The following is a 13,163-nucleotide window of genomic DNA, read 5'->3' on the forward strand; positions in this document are numbered from 1 at the left end:
TGCAAACTAAATGACATGGAATTTGATGGTTGAACTATTACTTAACTGTTGATAAATATGCTCATTTTTATTGGTGACACATTATTTAATTTGCAAATTTAATCTACAAATTTAGTTTCCTTGTATTATCTCTAAAAAAAATTATATATTAACACCGAAAAGAGAGGGGGGAAAAATCATTTTATTAACCCGCCAATTACGCAGCATTGTCCTAAGCTAATTTCTAGCACTACAAAACTAACCCGAACTTGCACGCATGTATACACACACAAAAAACACCTTTCCTTTCCAAAAAAAAGTCCAAGCAATTCAGTCCGAAGAATACTCGCAGAGAGAGTGACCCAATGGAGGAAGGGCTCGGCGGAGAGGAGTACTTGTTCAAGGTGGTGCTGATAGGCGACTCGGCGGTGGGCAAGTCGAACCTCCTCTCGCGGTTCGCCCGCAACGAGTTCGACCCCAACAACAAGGCCACAATTGGGGTCGAGTTTCTGACCCAGGAGTTGGAAATCGACGGAAAAATGATCAAGGCTCAGATCTGGGACACCGCCGGCCAAGAGCGCTTCAGGGCCGTCACCTCTGCTTACTACAGAGGCGCTGTCGGCGCCCTGATTGTGTACGACATCAGTAGGAAGACCACCTTTGAGAGCGTCAAGCGCTGGCTCGATGAGCTTACTAGTACGTTTTTGCATGGCCCTTTTGTTAAACACTTTTCTGTTTGGTTGGTGAGAAACCCTTTTGTTAAAGATTGGTAATTTTGTTTGGTTGATGCTATGAGTTTTCATTAGCAGAGGGTGATTGTTTTAGCTGTGTTTATCTTTACCAGTAAATTTTTGCTTACCCCTTTTGTTATGGTTGAGTTTTTTCTGTTTGGTTGGTGAGAAAATGTAGGAAAAGGAAGAGTTACTAGTGGGTTTTGTAAGATATGGTTGTCTACTTATCTTTGGTCAATGAAATTTTGGAGGCCATATTTGGTTTATTATATTTCCACTAATCTTTTTGCTCAATTGGTCTAGTTCTGATTATACATTGTGCTAGTAGAGTAAAGAAATGACAATTTGTTTTTGTATAATGGGAATAGAAAGCTTCTAAATACTTGGGAACATGTTCTTCTTCCCTGAAATGGGTGTACTGAGAAAAAGGGCAGACTTTTATGGGTGTGGTAATAATAGTCTGTGTTGCATTTTTTATTCTTCGTTTCCTGGTAATATTGTTCCTTAATTTTTGAGTTTGTGCAGCACATTTCGGCACACATTTCAACAGTTTGGTTGCCACTTTAAACAACTTTGTGCAGATATGAGAAACCCCAAATGAAATGCTACTGATTTTGTGGCTGGCATGTGGTGGCAGTGTGAATAGGGAATGTGTCGTATATAATGTGGTCTTCTTAGGGAGCAAAACTTGGATATTATTGCTGTTGAACATTTATTAGGTTAGGTCAAGCATTTAGGTAGCAATTCAGGGTGTTGTGATTTGTGGATTGCTTAACATGGTGGTTTGTTTATTCAAATTGAAGGGCAACTACTTCCAAGTTATTCAACATTTTTTCATTAATGTTAGAACTTTATACCTACCTTAGAACCTGACCCCAGCTTGGGCCATAAGTGTAGCTTTGGTTGCACCGGTTGCAGGCTGGCCCCAACATGGGAGTTTGTTTTCTGCTTGCTGAAGCCAGGTTGGTTCTGATTTAGGTTTTTCCTTTTGCCCTCGGGCCCTATTGGACCCGATAAAAGAAAATAGACATACCTTAGAACGCTTAGGTTTCTAAGTTCAAATTGTGCAATGTACTTGACATGATTTAGTGCAGCATAAGGAATTGATTGAATGCTTATTTTATTCTGTTCCACAGCTGACGTTTCTTACAGAAATATCCCCCCTAACAAATGCGAACTGTAGAAGTTTTGTTCGTTTACATAATCGATGTAACTTAGAGTAATTCAGTGGCTAATACTTTGGACTCATTAAGTTGCTTATTGAAAGTGTTGTTTTAACCCCTTAGTTTGCAGTTTTTGTCTAACTTTTTAGGTAGGTACTTGGTAATTTCATTAGCATTCACAATCTTCTGATCATTTTGACATTCATATTCATATTTCTAATTTATCGAGTGTTAGACCGTTAACACTTAATTGAATGATTACGCAGCTCATTGTGAAACAACCGTAGCAAAGATGTTGGTAGGAAACAAATGTGATTTGGAGGATATTAGGGCTGTGAGCATGGAAGATGGCAAAAGCCTGGCTGAGGAAGAAGGGCTATTCTTCATGGAGACTTCTGCACTTAATTCCACCAACGTTCAAACCGCTTTTGAGATAGTTATCCGGGAGATTTACAACAATGTCAGCAGGAAAATCCTAAATTCTGATTCCTACAAGGCCGAGTTGTCTGTAAACCGAGTAAGCCTGGTGAAAAACGGGGCAGACTCGAAAAGCAGGATGAATCTCTCTTGTTGTGGTGGATGATCCCTATTTCCTTCGGTTTTACGTTTCTCTTTAGAGTGTTCGTTTTACCCCACGCATGCCATTCAAAAACCTGTGATTGGGGGATTAGCTATATTTATAAGACTATTTTCATAGTTTTCTTAAATTTCAAGCTCTTATTACTGTGTTGTGTTGTGAATCCTGAGAGTACATTCACAAGTATGAAAAGAAGCATACATTACATATCCTACCATTGTGGAAAACACCAATATAATTCTTCCACAATCTGATTTTTTTGAACAGTTTTGGATTTTTTTGAGGATTTTGTTTAGCTTTGGTTCGGTTGTATTATTATTTTAATTTATTGGAGGCCATCGGACCTATTGGGCTGTATTATCTTCAAATTAAACTATTTAAATTACAAGATTGCAAAATAGAAAGAAAAAAATCATCAAGGAGCTTTATGTATAGAGATAGAGACAAAAACACAAAGTACATTTCATAAGATTCAACCAAAACTTCAAATTGATTTTAAATCAGTAAAAATAATTTTTGCAAGTTTAGTTTCACAATTCATGCCATTTTGCAAGACTGGTCTCAAAATTCTATGCACTTTTGCAAGATCAGTTTCACATGCACTTTTGCAAGACCAGTTACAAAATTCCAATACTTCTGCAAGATTAGTTTTAAAATTTCAACATTTCTGCATGATCAGTTTTAAATTTCCAGCACTTATGCATGATCAATTTTCAAAATTTTTTGCACTTCTCAAGTTCAGTTCAAAAATCTATCACTTCAGCAAAATTAGTTTCAAAACTTGTAGCACTTATGCATGGTAAGTTTCAAAATTTTAGTATTTCTGTAAGATCAGTTTCAAAATTCTTGCCTCCAAATCAATCAAAACATCAAATTCAAATACTATATAAAAAAAATACTAAACTCAAAAACAAAAAATCGTTCTTAGAAAAGAAAAAGGACACTCATAAATCTAGGAAATAATATAAAGAAGAAGACAAGGAGGGAGAAAGAGAGAAGTAGGAATAAGAAATAAAAGAGAATGGAAAAGGAGGAGAGATTGAAAGAGAAAGAAAATAGGAAAAAAGAGGAGTCGGGAGAGAAAAAAATGGACGAAGGAGGAGGAAGAGAGAGAGAAAAGAACGAAGAAGAAAAATGAGGAAAGGGAAAGAAATTATACAAATAAGTTGACAGAGGAGTAAAATTGTATATGAAAAAACAATTAAAAAATAAGCATGACATCACTCGCCACATGAATGAGTATTGTCCCTATTTGAAATAAATAAAAATGGCAAATTACATTTTACCCCTCAGGTTTAGGGTCGATTTCAATTTCTTACAACATCTTTAAAACATTTCAATTTCATACATTTACTTATCATTTTATTTCAATTTCATACATCCGTCAGAAAATCCGTTAAGTAATGACGTGACAAATATGGAATCCACATTTATGTTAACGTGGCTGCCAAATTTGTGCCACATGGCAAAAATAATAATTTTTATGCATTTAAAATATAATAATTTACCCTACTTAAAATAAAATAAAACCCAGAAACCCATCTTCCCCCCAACCCACCTCCCTCTCCTCCACTCTCTTCACCTCCCCTCCCATCCAGAAACCCACCCCATCCCACCCCACCCCCACCTCCCTTGCGACCCCCCCACCCCACCCACCTATTTCCGGTGACTTCCTCCATCTCTTTCTCTTCCTCCTCCTTCTCTCATTCTAACCTTGAATTGGCTTCGATCAGACCCATGAGATGTAGCCAACAACATCGGAAGGGAATTTTGGTATTTGGCAATCGAAGGAGTGTTGTTCTTCCTACAAAAAATCAGGGTTTTTTGGGGTGGGGGTGGGGGGGGGGGTTGCGGGCAAGGCGGGGGTGGGGTGGATTTTTGGATGGGAGGGGAGATGAAGAGAGTGGAGGAAAGGGAGGTGGGTCGGGGGGAAGATGGGTTTCTGGGTTTGATTTTTTTTATTTTTAAAGTAGGGTAAATTATTATATTTTAAATGCATAAAAAAAAATTTTTGGCCACGTGGCACAAATGTGAATCTCATATTTGCCACGTCATCACTTAACGGATTTTCTAACATATGTATTGTCATATCCCGGCCCGGGGCGGATCACTTCCCAGGCCCGCTCCACCACCGTAGCACGGTATTGTCCTCTTTGGGCCCCGACTACACCCTCACGGTTTTGTTTCTAGGAACTCACGAGCAACTTCCTAGTGGGTCACCCATCCTGGGAGTGCTCTGGCCTCCTTCTTGCTTAACTTCGGAGTTCCTACGGAACCCGAAGCTAGTGAGCTCCCAAAAAGCCTCGTGTTAGGTAGGGATGAGAATATACATCCACCCCCCTTAGGGGCCCGACGTCCTCGTCGGCACACTTCCGGCCAGGGATTGGCTCTGATACCATTTATCACATCACAGCCCAGGGCGGACCACTTCCCGGGCCATCTCCACTACCATAGCATGATATTGTCCGCTTTGGGCCCCGACCACGCCCTCACGGTTTTGTTTTTGGGAACTCAAGAGCAACTTTTGAGTAGGTCACCTATCCTGGGAGTGCTCTGGCCCCCTTCTCGCTTAACTTCGGAGTTCCTACGGAACCCGAAGCCAGTGAGCTCCCAAAAGGCCTCGTGCTAGGTAGGGATGAGAATATACATTTAAGGATCACTCCCCTGGGCGATGTGGGATGTCACAATAAAGAAGGAGGCCAGAACACTCCCAGGATGGGTGACCCACTGGGAAGTTGCTCGTGAGTTCCCAAAAACAAAACCGTGAGGGAATGGTAAGCCCAAAGCGGACAATATCATGCTACGGTGGTAGAGCGAGCCCGGTATGTGGTGGACCCAGGCTGGGATGTGACAAATGGTATCAGAGCCAATCCCTGGTCAGAAGTGTGCCGACGAGGACGTCGGACCCCTAAGGGGGGTGGATTGTAACATCCCACATCGCCCAGGGGAGTGATCCTTAAATGTATATTCCCATCCCTACCTAGCATGAGGCATTTTGGGAGCTCACTGGCTTTGGGTTCCGTAGGAACTCCGAAGTTAAGCGAGAAGGAGGCCAGAGCACTCCCAGGATGGGTAACCCACTGGGAAGTTGCACGTGAGTTCCCAAAAACAAAACCGTGAGGGAATGGTAAGCCCAAAGCGGACAATATCGTGCTACGGTGGTAGAGTGGGCCCGGGATGTGGTGGACCCGGGCCGGGATGTGACGTGTATGAAATTGAAATTGATTCTAAACCAGAGGGGGTAAAATGTAATTTGCCTAATAAAAAAGTTTGGTTTCTCTCCAAAATAGTCTCATAATTTGGATGTATGTGTAATTGTAAGCTTTAACTATAGAGACAAAAACACAAAATACATTTGATAGAAGTCCACTAGTTTTGAATCATTCAAGGAGAGACAAAACTACAAACTAACACCATTTATAAAACTTCAAACTGATTTTAGATCCGTAAAAATTAATTTATGCACTTTTGCAAGATCAATTTCTTAATTCAAGCACTTCACCAAGACCAATTTAAAAAACTTATGCACTTTTACAAGATCAGTTTCACAATTCATGCAGTTATTGCAAGATGTTTTTCAAAATTCTAGCATTTTTGCAAGATCCGTTTTAAAATTCTTGCTCTTCTGCAATATCAATTAAAAAAAAAAAATTCATGCATCCAAAGGGTCATGCAAATTTAAGAAAAAAAAATATTTTCTTAACGGGTCGGGTCAAGTGACCCGACCTGTTAAGGACCCGTTAAGATAACGGGTGTGACACGATACGACCCGTTAAGATAACAGGTGTTACACGAAAATGACACGACCCGTTTGCTAGGCCTAATCCAAATCAATCAAAACCTCAAAATCAAATCTTTCAAAAATACTAAATTAGAAAACCAAAAATCTCAATTGTTCTTAGAAAAGAAAAAAAACTCATAAGTTTAGGGAACAATATGAAGAAGAAGAGGATGAGGGGGAGAGAGAAGTATGAAGAAGAAATATAAGAGGGAATGATGAAGGATGAGACAGGGGATGAGAGAGAGAGAGAGAGAGAGAGAGAGAGAGAGGGGAGAGAAACATGGGTAGGAATGAGAAGGAAGAGAGAAAGAAATAGTACAAATAAGGAGATAAGATTCATTTTTCAATTATAAAGGGGTAAAATTGTAGATCCAAAATTAATTAAAAAAATAACAATGACATTACTTGCAAATGTAGCGCATTACTTACAAATGTAGCGTTTGTGAGTCTATTGTGCATGTATACAGAGATTGTCCTATTGGTGTTCAGGTATGACAAAGTCTCAATGTTCCAAATTTTTTTCGATCCCGGGGATATCTTGGAATGGTTGCATAATAATTTTTCTTCTAAGGCTTTCTTCCTCGACCATTTTGATTAACGTCTTGTGTTTTGTGTCACCTACTAGTTCATTTGGCATTGGCGAAATAAGAGCATTTTTGAAAGTGATTTTGTCTTCCCAGTGATCCTAAAATTATTATTCTCACTTATTGTCATGAATGGTTGCAAGAAAATATTATTACTTCTCATAAGGCACCTAGAGCCCTTGCTTTTCTTAGTTGGGAACCCCACTACGGTTACCTTTGTGGATCTTCTTTTGGAGCTTGGGATGTTGGGTTTTGTGTTAAACTTAGACGTGGGGAGATTCTCAACGCTGAAATTTGGGGAATCTTTTTTGGATTACAACTTGCTTGGAATAAAGGGGTTTGGCGTCTTTTGGTGAAGTCTGATACTGCAATTGCTGTCCAGCTGATATCATATGGGCCATTGATAATCCTCCTATTGGTGAATTGATTCAAGCTTGCCGTTCAATGTCACTGCATGATTGAAAATGTAATATTCATCATATTTATTGTGAAATGAATTTTATTGCTGATGAGTTAGCCAACCTAAGTCTCTCCCATCCCTTGAGTATGGTCTATTTTGAGCAAGCTCCATCTTCTTGTAAGCAATTATTATTGTCCGATATTTCTGGAGTCTCTCAACCTCACAACATTATTTTGTTGTTTCTCTATTGTCGGGCTTTTAGCTCCTCTATTTAACAAAAAAAAAAATCATTATATATTTGGATGGATGCAAATATTATTTGGGGGGGGGGGGGAGTAAGCGTGTTTAGGATTGGATAAAAAACAACGCTTTCAATTTCCGTTCCAAAATTTCAAAATCAGATAACAATTTTCAAATTAAGAATTTTCAGCTTATTTGGAAATTTCGGAATCAGAGTAATCTCGTAAATTTCAGAACATAATTTAGAAACTCATATATTTGATAAGTTTTTTAATATTCTCTAACTTTTCCGTACATGCAATTTATTGTTCTTTCTTAATATTTGGTAAATGCTTATGTATAAATTCAATGAATAAAATGTATCCAAAACTAACAATAAAATACAAAAATTGATTACAAAATACATAATTTGAAGTAATAAATATAAAAAATCGTAAGCAATGGAATTCTCGAAACTTCCAATTGCATCCCAATTTCCATTCTAATTTTTCAGAATCTTCGGGTTCGGATTTAGAAATTTTACTGTTGGAATCAGAAACACCAGTCCAACTTACAAATCAAACTCGGGATCTCTTATGCAAGTTTAAATGTTCTTAACCAACTAAATTACAAACTCTTCCAATTGGTCAATGATTTTTTTTGTTATATTCAGAGAAATATAGTCAATATCAGAAACAAGGTACAATCTATCAAAATAAATTTATCTGTACATGCAAAACAAGCTAAAAGAAATTAAAAAGTATTCGGGAGGACATTTCCCGTCTACAAGAAGACCTATTTTGTAACCTCTAATAAATTTAAGAGCAATAAAAATGAAAAAATGGCCTGTAACTACCACTACTAACTTGAAACAACGGATTGCATCGCATAGATTACGGGGACGTGAGTTCTCTAAGGCTTCCTCAAGGCGGATGCTGCTCCCATGACAACAGCCAAGACAATGCCAAGACCGGCTCCGAGGGAAGCACCCGCGGCTGCAGATGCAAGAGAATTTGACTTGGCTTGTGAATCACGTCCCATAGCGATTGCACGCTCTCGTGCCACTTCCACCAAAAGCCCATCTCTTGCAAGTTCCTTCAAATCGAAAAAAATTTTAGTACTCGTGAATAAATTTAGTAGATAAAATGGTATTTACACCACTACCACACCCGTCCACAGAAGCATATATGACAGTGAAACAGTAGGCAACAAATCTTGAGAGCAGCAAAACCCCATTGCAAATTAGGAATGGTGAAAAGTTTATTTACCTGCAATGCAGCTTCCTCGTGGCTACGAAGCATATGATGGACTACTTGACGAAGAGAGTTGATACCCTCAACTGGGAGAATTCTTTATCATGGAAGGAGAAAATACCTGTAAATTTACCCCTGCAGAATCACAGAAGTATAAACCCCGAAAAATACCTTCTTGGGCGTTAGTTTCTAGAAGCAGATTTTCAATATTGGTAATATTGGTAATTTTGCCTTGGGATAACATTGCCTTAAAAAGGGAAGTCTTTTTGGCTCCCTACATGGGCAATAAATCATGTGAGCAACTACATGAAATAAATATATAAGACAACTTTTTTTGACCAAGAATTAAAGCATCAATACCTCAAGACCAAGTAATCGCACCCTGCGAGTTCTCACATGGACCTCTTTAGAGACTGGTAAAGTCACTGGTACAAAATATGAAAAATTCACTTAAGCCTTCATGACGTATGGACTTTTCCTCATCAAATGGTCCTGAAGTGTGCTCCCTATTAAGATTAGCTGTGTTGGAATCAAGAAAACACACGCATCATTGAATCTGCTTCCATCTGATATTTTGGTGGCTGTTTCAATGGAGCTCCAACTAAGACTCGCATTTTTTGTAGTTCCAGCTTTTCTCCATAATTTGAAGAATAAGTTGGGGTTGAAGGAAAGGATTCCACTGTTGTTGAACACCTAAATGATGATACAATGTTACACAAATATAAATAATTGACTGCATTGAGATTAGAGTCATCGGTGGAGGTTGTAATACAGTTGCACAGAACAGTACCAGTTACCATTCACTTGGGCATGCACAAGCGTACAAAGATGCAATCCAAAACCAGTGATATCAACTTTTAAGGGCTCTCCATTCTTCTCGCCGGGTATGCTATTCCATCCAAGAGGAGCAACTGAAGTAGCTGTCCGAATAACTGGAGACTCAACAATATGCCCAAGCTCCACAGTTCCTGCAGCTGCAAGACCAAGCCACTGCTGTAGATGTGGAAACTGCTGTAGTTGCTCTATGGCTGGAAAAGGTGACGTATCGTCTTTCATGCACAGGTCATAGATTCTGTAAGGCAAAAAGGTCAAATCAAGTAAGAAATGGAAGAAAAGTTACAACAAGGTCTAAGTGAAGACATGAGATTGCATTTTCAAACTAGATGCTGAATCCCACATTCAATGCGGAAGAAATTCAACTAGATGCCCTGACCAAACCACACTACACCTTGTCTCATTCCTGGATGTAAATTTACATCATTTGTTATATTCATGTGTTAAGTGCTTGGTCACTGACATAGGTCAAAATGTGATTTGATATTTGTAAGGATTATTTTGTAAGGAAAGCAAGAAGATAAACAAAAGGCAAACATAACCTAGATGTATTAGTTAAACACAATCCTTCAAACCAGTGTCACACCACCAATATGGGAAGAAAAGATATTGCAGCAGGTCGACAAAAAATCGGATAAACAAGAGATAAATTTTGTAAGGTAGAATCATTTGTTACCTCTGGAACCGAAACCTATATGACTTCATTGAATGTGATTGAAATCGTTCCCTCAGTTCCGCAATAACAGATCTGACCTGAAAATGTCTTTGCCAGAAGAAAGCAAATAAAATGAGAAATTCCACACTACTACAACTAACATCTACGTGTGAACAAGAAAAACTGTAAGCAGAAACTAATGTATAATCCAAAAAAAGACAGAGAAAGAACTGATGGTCAAGCAAAGGAAGCACCTACCGATGTCAAATTTGAGTACTCCGCATCTGATAGTGACTTCACTGACGAATTTTCCAAGAGATATAGCTGGCACAACATAAAAGAATTTCAGATGAGTTCAGTTGACAACAGTAAAGGAAGTTACAAAAGCACCAAAATAAAAAAATAAAAAAAATCATCATCATAGAGAGCAAATAATGCCTTCATGCACAACAAAAATCACCTTGAAGTACAAAAATAGTTGTTTCCCAACAGGAAAACAGAGAGATGCCAATTGCTAAATATGTTTTTATCCAGGCATAAAGGTTGGGTTACGACTTAGGAGACAACATCTTTAATGATTAAAAAAGTAGCTAGTGAGGACTGCCAATTAACTACTTTAGCATACAGCTCACTGCAGACAAAGCCAATATGTACCAAAATCAGAAGCAACTCAACAATTGCAAAACAAATCTAAGATTAGGGATCCAGGGAGTGGAAGACACACAAAATATATACTAATAGCAACAGACTAACACACGTTGCATAGTTTGCGCTACTTTACATCCTCACATGCATGCACCTCAGCTTGAAGAATATTAAATACGGGTTTCTAGTTTGTACTATAATACCTCCCCGAATGGTACATACGAAGGTAAATAAGGCACTCTGCGCCATGTGCTGTCATCCCCATTTTTTGTGGAGCTTTTTCTAGCTGACTTCCCACTTGGTACCACATACGGTGGCTCTTTATCAGTGTCAGAGATAGGTTTAAGAGATATACCATCAGAACCTTCTTGTATTTCAAGAGACTGGTTCTACCATGTCATCATCTACTACAGTTGCTGCTACATAATCTGACTGAGAAGATGCCTCGACAGAATAAACTTTCTTTCCTCTATACTTGTTGAATTGTCTTCTTATGCCTTCTAAGGGAACAAGCTTCGAGAGTCTCCACATATAAGTCTGAACAGGTCCCAAACCCAGAACCAACTGTTCGCCATCATTCTCTTTTCCTTTTCCTACTGCTTCCTCACTTTTTAACATGGATATGCTGGTAGTTTCGGTTTCAGCGGGCACTGAACGAGATTGTGCACTATAATGATGAAAATAAGCAGGAGACAAGATGCGAGGCACCAGATCTTCTGGAATGCAGTAACTCTTGAAGTAATGTTGCCATCCCTCTCTACTAACATAACTACAACAGAAAAGGATAAAAAGAACATAGATTTAGTTATGTTGGTATAAGAGAATATCAACAATAGTATTCTTCGCTAACTCTGAAATACCAAAAAAGACAGTTGAAAAAGGGCAAGAAACCTACTCTCTTAAAGCTGCATTCCCAACAGGGGGCTGGGAAAATGTGATACATTTGACTTTAACATTTCCATTCTCCTTTAATGAAGAAGAAGAAGCAGCAACCACCCTCAAAATAGAAAGGGTAGCTAACACTGCTACCTACATTATCCAAAGAGCGAAGATAGTATGAGGTTCCAACCAATAACAATAAAAGCAATCACTAACATTTCCGCTGTTAAGAAAAGAAGTTAACGAACTTACTGCTCCACCAAGTGAGTGACCACATAAGACAAGGTTCCGGTTTTTCTTTTGAGCAAGCCTGTACAACTCCAAAGCAGGTATCCCTTTAGCACGAGCCAAGAACCCCTAAGGGTAAATTTGAAAAGATAGCATGTTAGAAAATCATATGGACGCATCATACACAAGAGCGCGTGGTTTTGTGGGTGGGATGCAATCATACCTGATGTGCGGCAGGTTTAGCTTTATTCGCTTTTGATTCAAGAGGATTCCACAAATGTTCTCCATTTCCTTTTCGGTTTTCAGGTGGATTAGTAGTTTCAGTCCCATTAGTATCCTCCGCTACATCCTCATGAAATATAGCACCTTGAAATATGTTTGCATCTGTCATCACATCCCTTCGCAATATAAAAACAAACAAACAAGCAAATGAACAATCATTATCGCCGTAGCGAATAGAAATTCTCAACGAATTACATCAAACTCAAACGATTCTTACTTGTACTGCTTGGTTCCAGTGAAGGAAGCAAACAATGTATCACCAGATTCCGCCAACAAATAACTGCAAACATCAAAACGCAAAGCAGCTAAACAATCGACCCCAAGACTCAAACTTTCAAATCGAACACTCCAAGTAACCGAAAAAATCAAACACCTGTGCGGAACGTGATCCGAAGAGGGCTGAACACGCTCGAGAGAAACAATTTGTCCTCTGAAGTCGGACTTAAACTTATTCACAGCCCAAACCAAGTCCGAAGCAGGTCTCTATCCGAAGCATTTGATCACAACATTAAGAATGCACACAAGGTGTTTGATCAAATGCGCGAGAGAGAGATAGAAAGCTTTTCACTTTTTTTTCACTGACCTTGTAAACGCACTCGGAGAGGACCATGCAGCAGAGAATGTCCTGGAGGTCAGAGACGGAGTCGACCTTGACGGCGGCGCAGAGATCGTGGAGCTGCTTGCGGCAGCCCTCGTACTCCTGGTGGATCCTGCGGCGGTGCTCCCGGTCGCCCTCCTTGAAAAGCCATGGCCACTTCATCCTCCACTGCAGTGGGCACCAAGAGACCTTGAGGAGCTTGGCATGCTGCTCCTTGATCCATGCCTCCACTTTGCTTTGTATCGACTCCATTCGCGATTTGCGAAGACGAAGATCACGAAGCGCAGCGACAGGGATTGTTCGTGTTCGTCTGTCTGAGTTTTTTTTATTATTTTATTATTTCATTATTTTATTA

General features: G+C 39.2%; 1 protein-coding gene and 1 pseudogene across 1 annotated transcript; one reads left to right on the forward strand and one right to left on the reverse strand.

The window, feature by feature from the left end:
- Positions 1-232: 232 nt before the first annotated feature.
- Positions 233-2,659, forward strand: LOC126587814 (ras-related protein RABA5b-like). Its single transcript, XM_050252887.1, has 2 exons — positions 233-675; positions 2,140-2,659. Exons 1-2 carry the CDS (start codon positions 345-347, stop codon positions 2,454-2,456), a joined length of 648 nt encoding a protein of 215 aa, XP_050108844.1. The 5' UTR covers positions 233-344; the 3' UTR covers positions 2,457-2,659.
- A 5,418-nt stretch (positions 2,660-8,077) lies between these two features.
- Positions 8,078-13,163, reverse strand: LOC126587981 (uncharacterized; annotated as a pseudogene).

Source organism: Malus sylvestris, chromosome 10, assembly GCF_916048215.2.
Source record: "Malus sylvestris chromosome 10, drMalSylv7.2, whole genome shotgun sequence".
In the NCBI taxonomy this organism is placed as follows: Eukaryota; Viridiplantae; Streptophyta; class Magnoliopsida; order Rosales; family Rosaceae; genus Malus; species Malus sylvestris.

Excerpts from the sequence above, each read along its gene's own strand:
- LOC126587814 (XM_050252887.1), top strand. The coding sequence starts at position 345 with ATGGAGGAAGGGCTCGGCGGAGAGGAGTACTTGTTCAAGGTGGTGCTG. Across the intron at positions 676-2,139 it reads CTGGCTCGATGAGCTTACTA|CTCATTGTGAAACAACCGTA; the intron begins GTACGTTTTTGC and ends ATGATTACGCAG.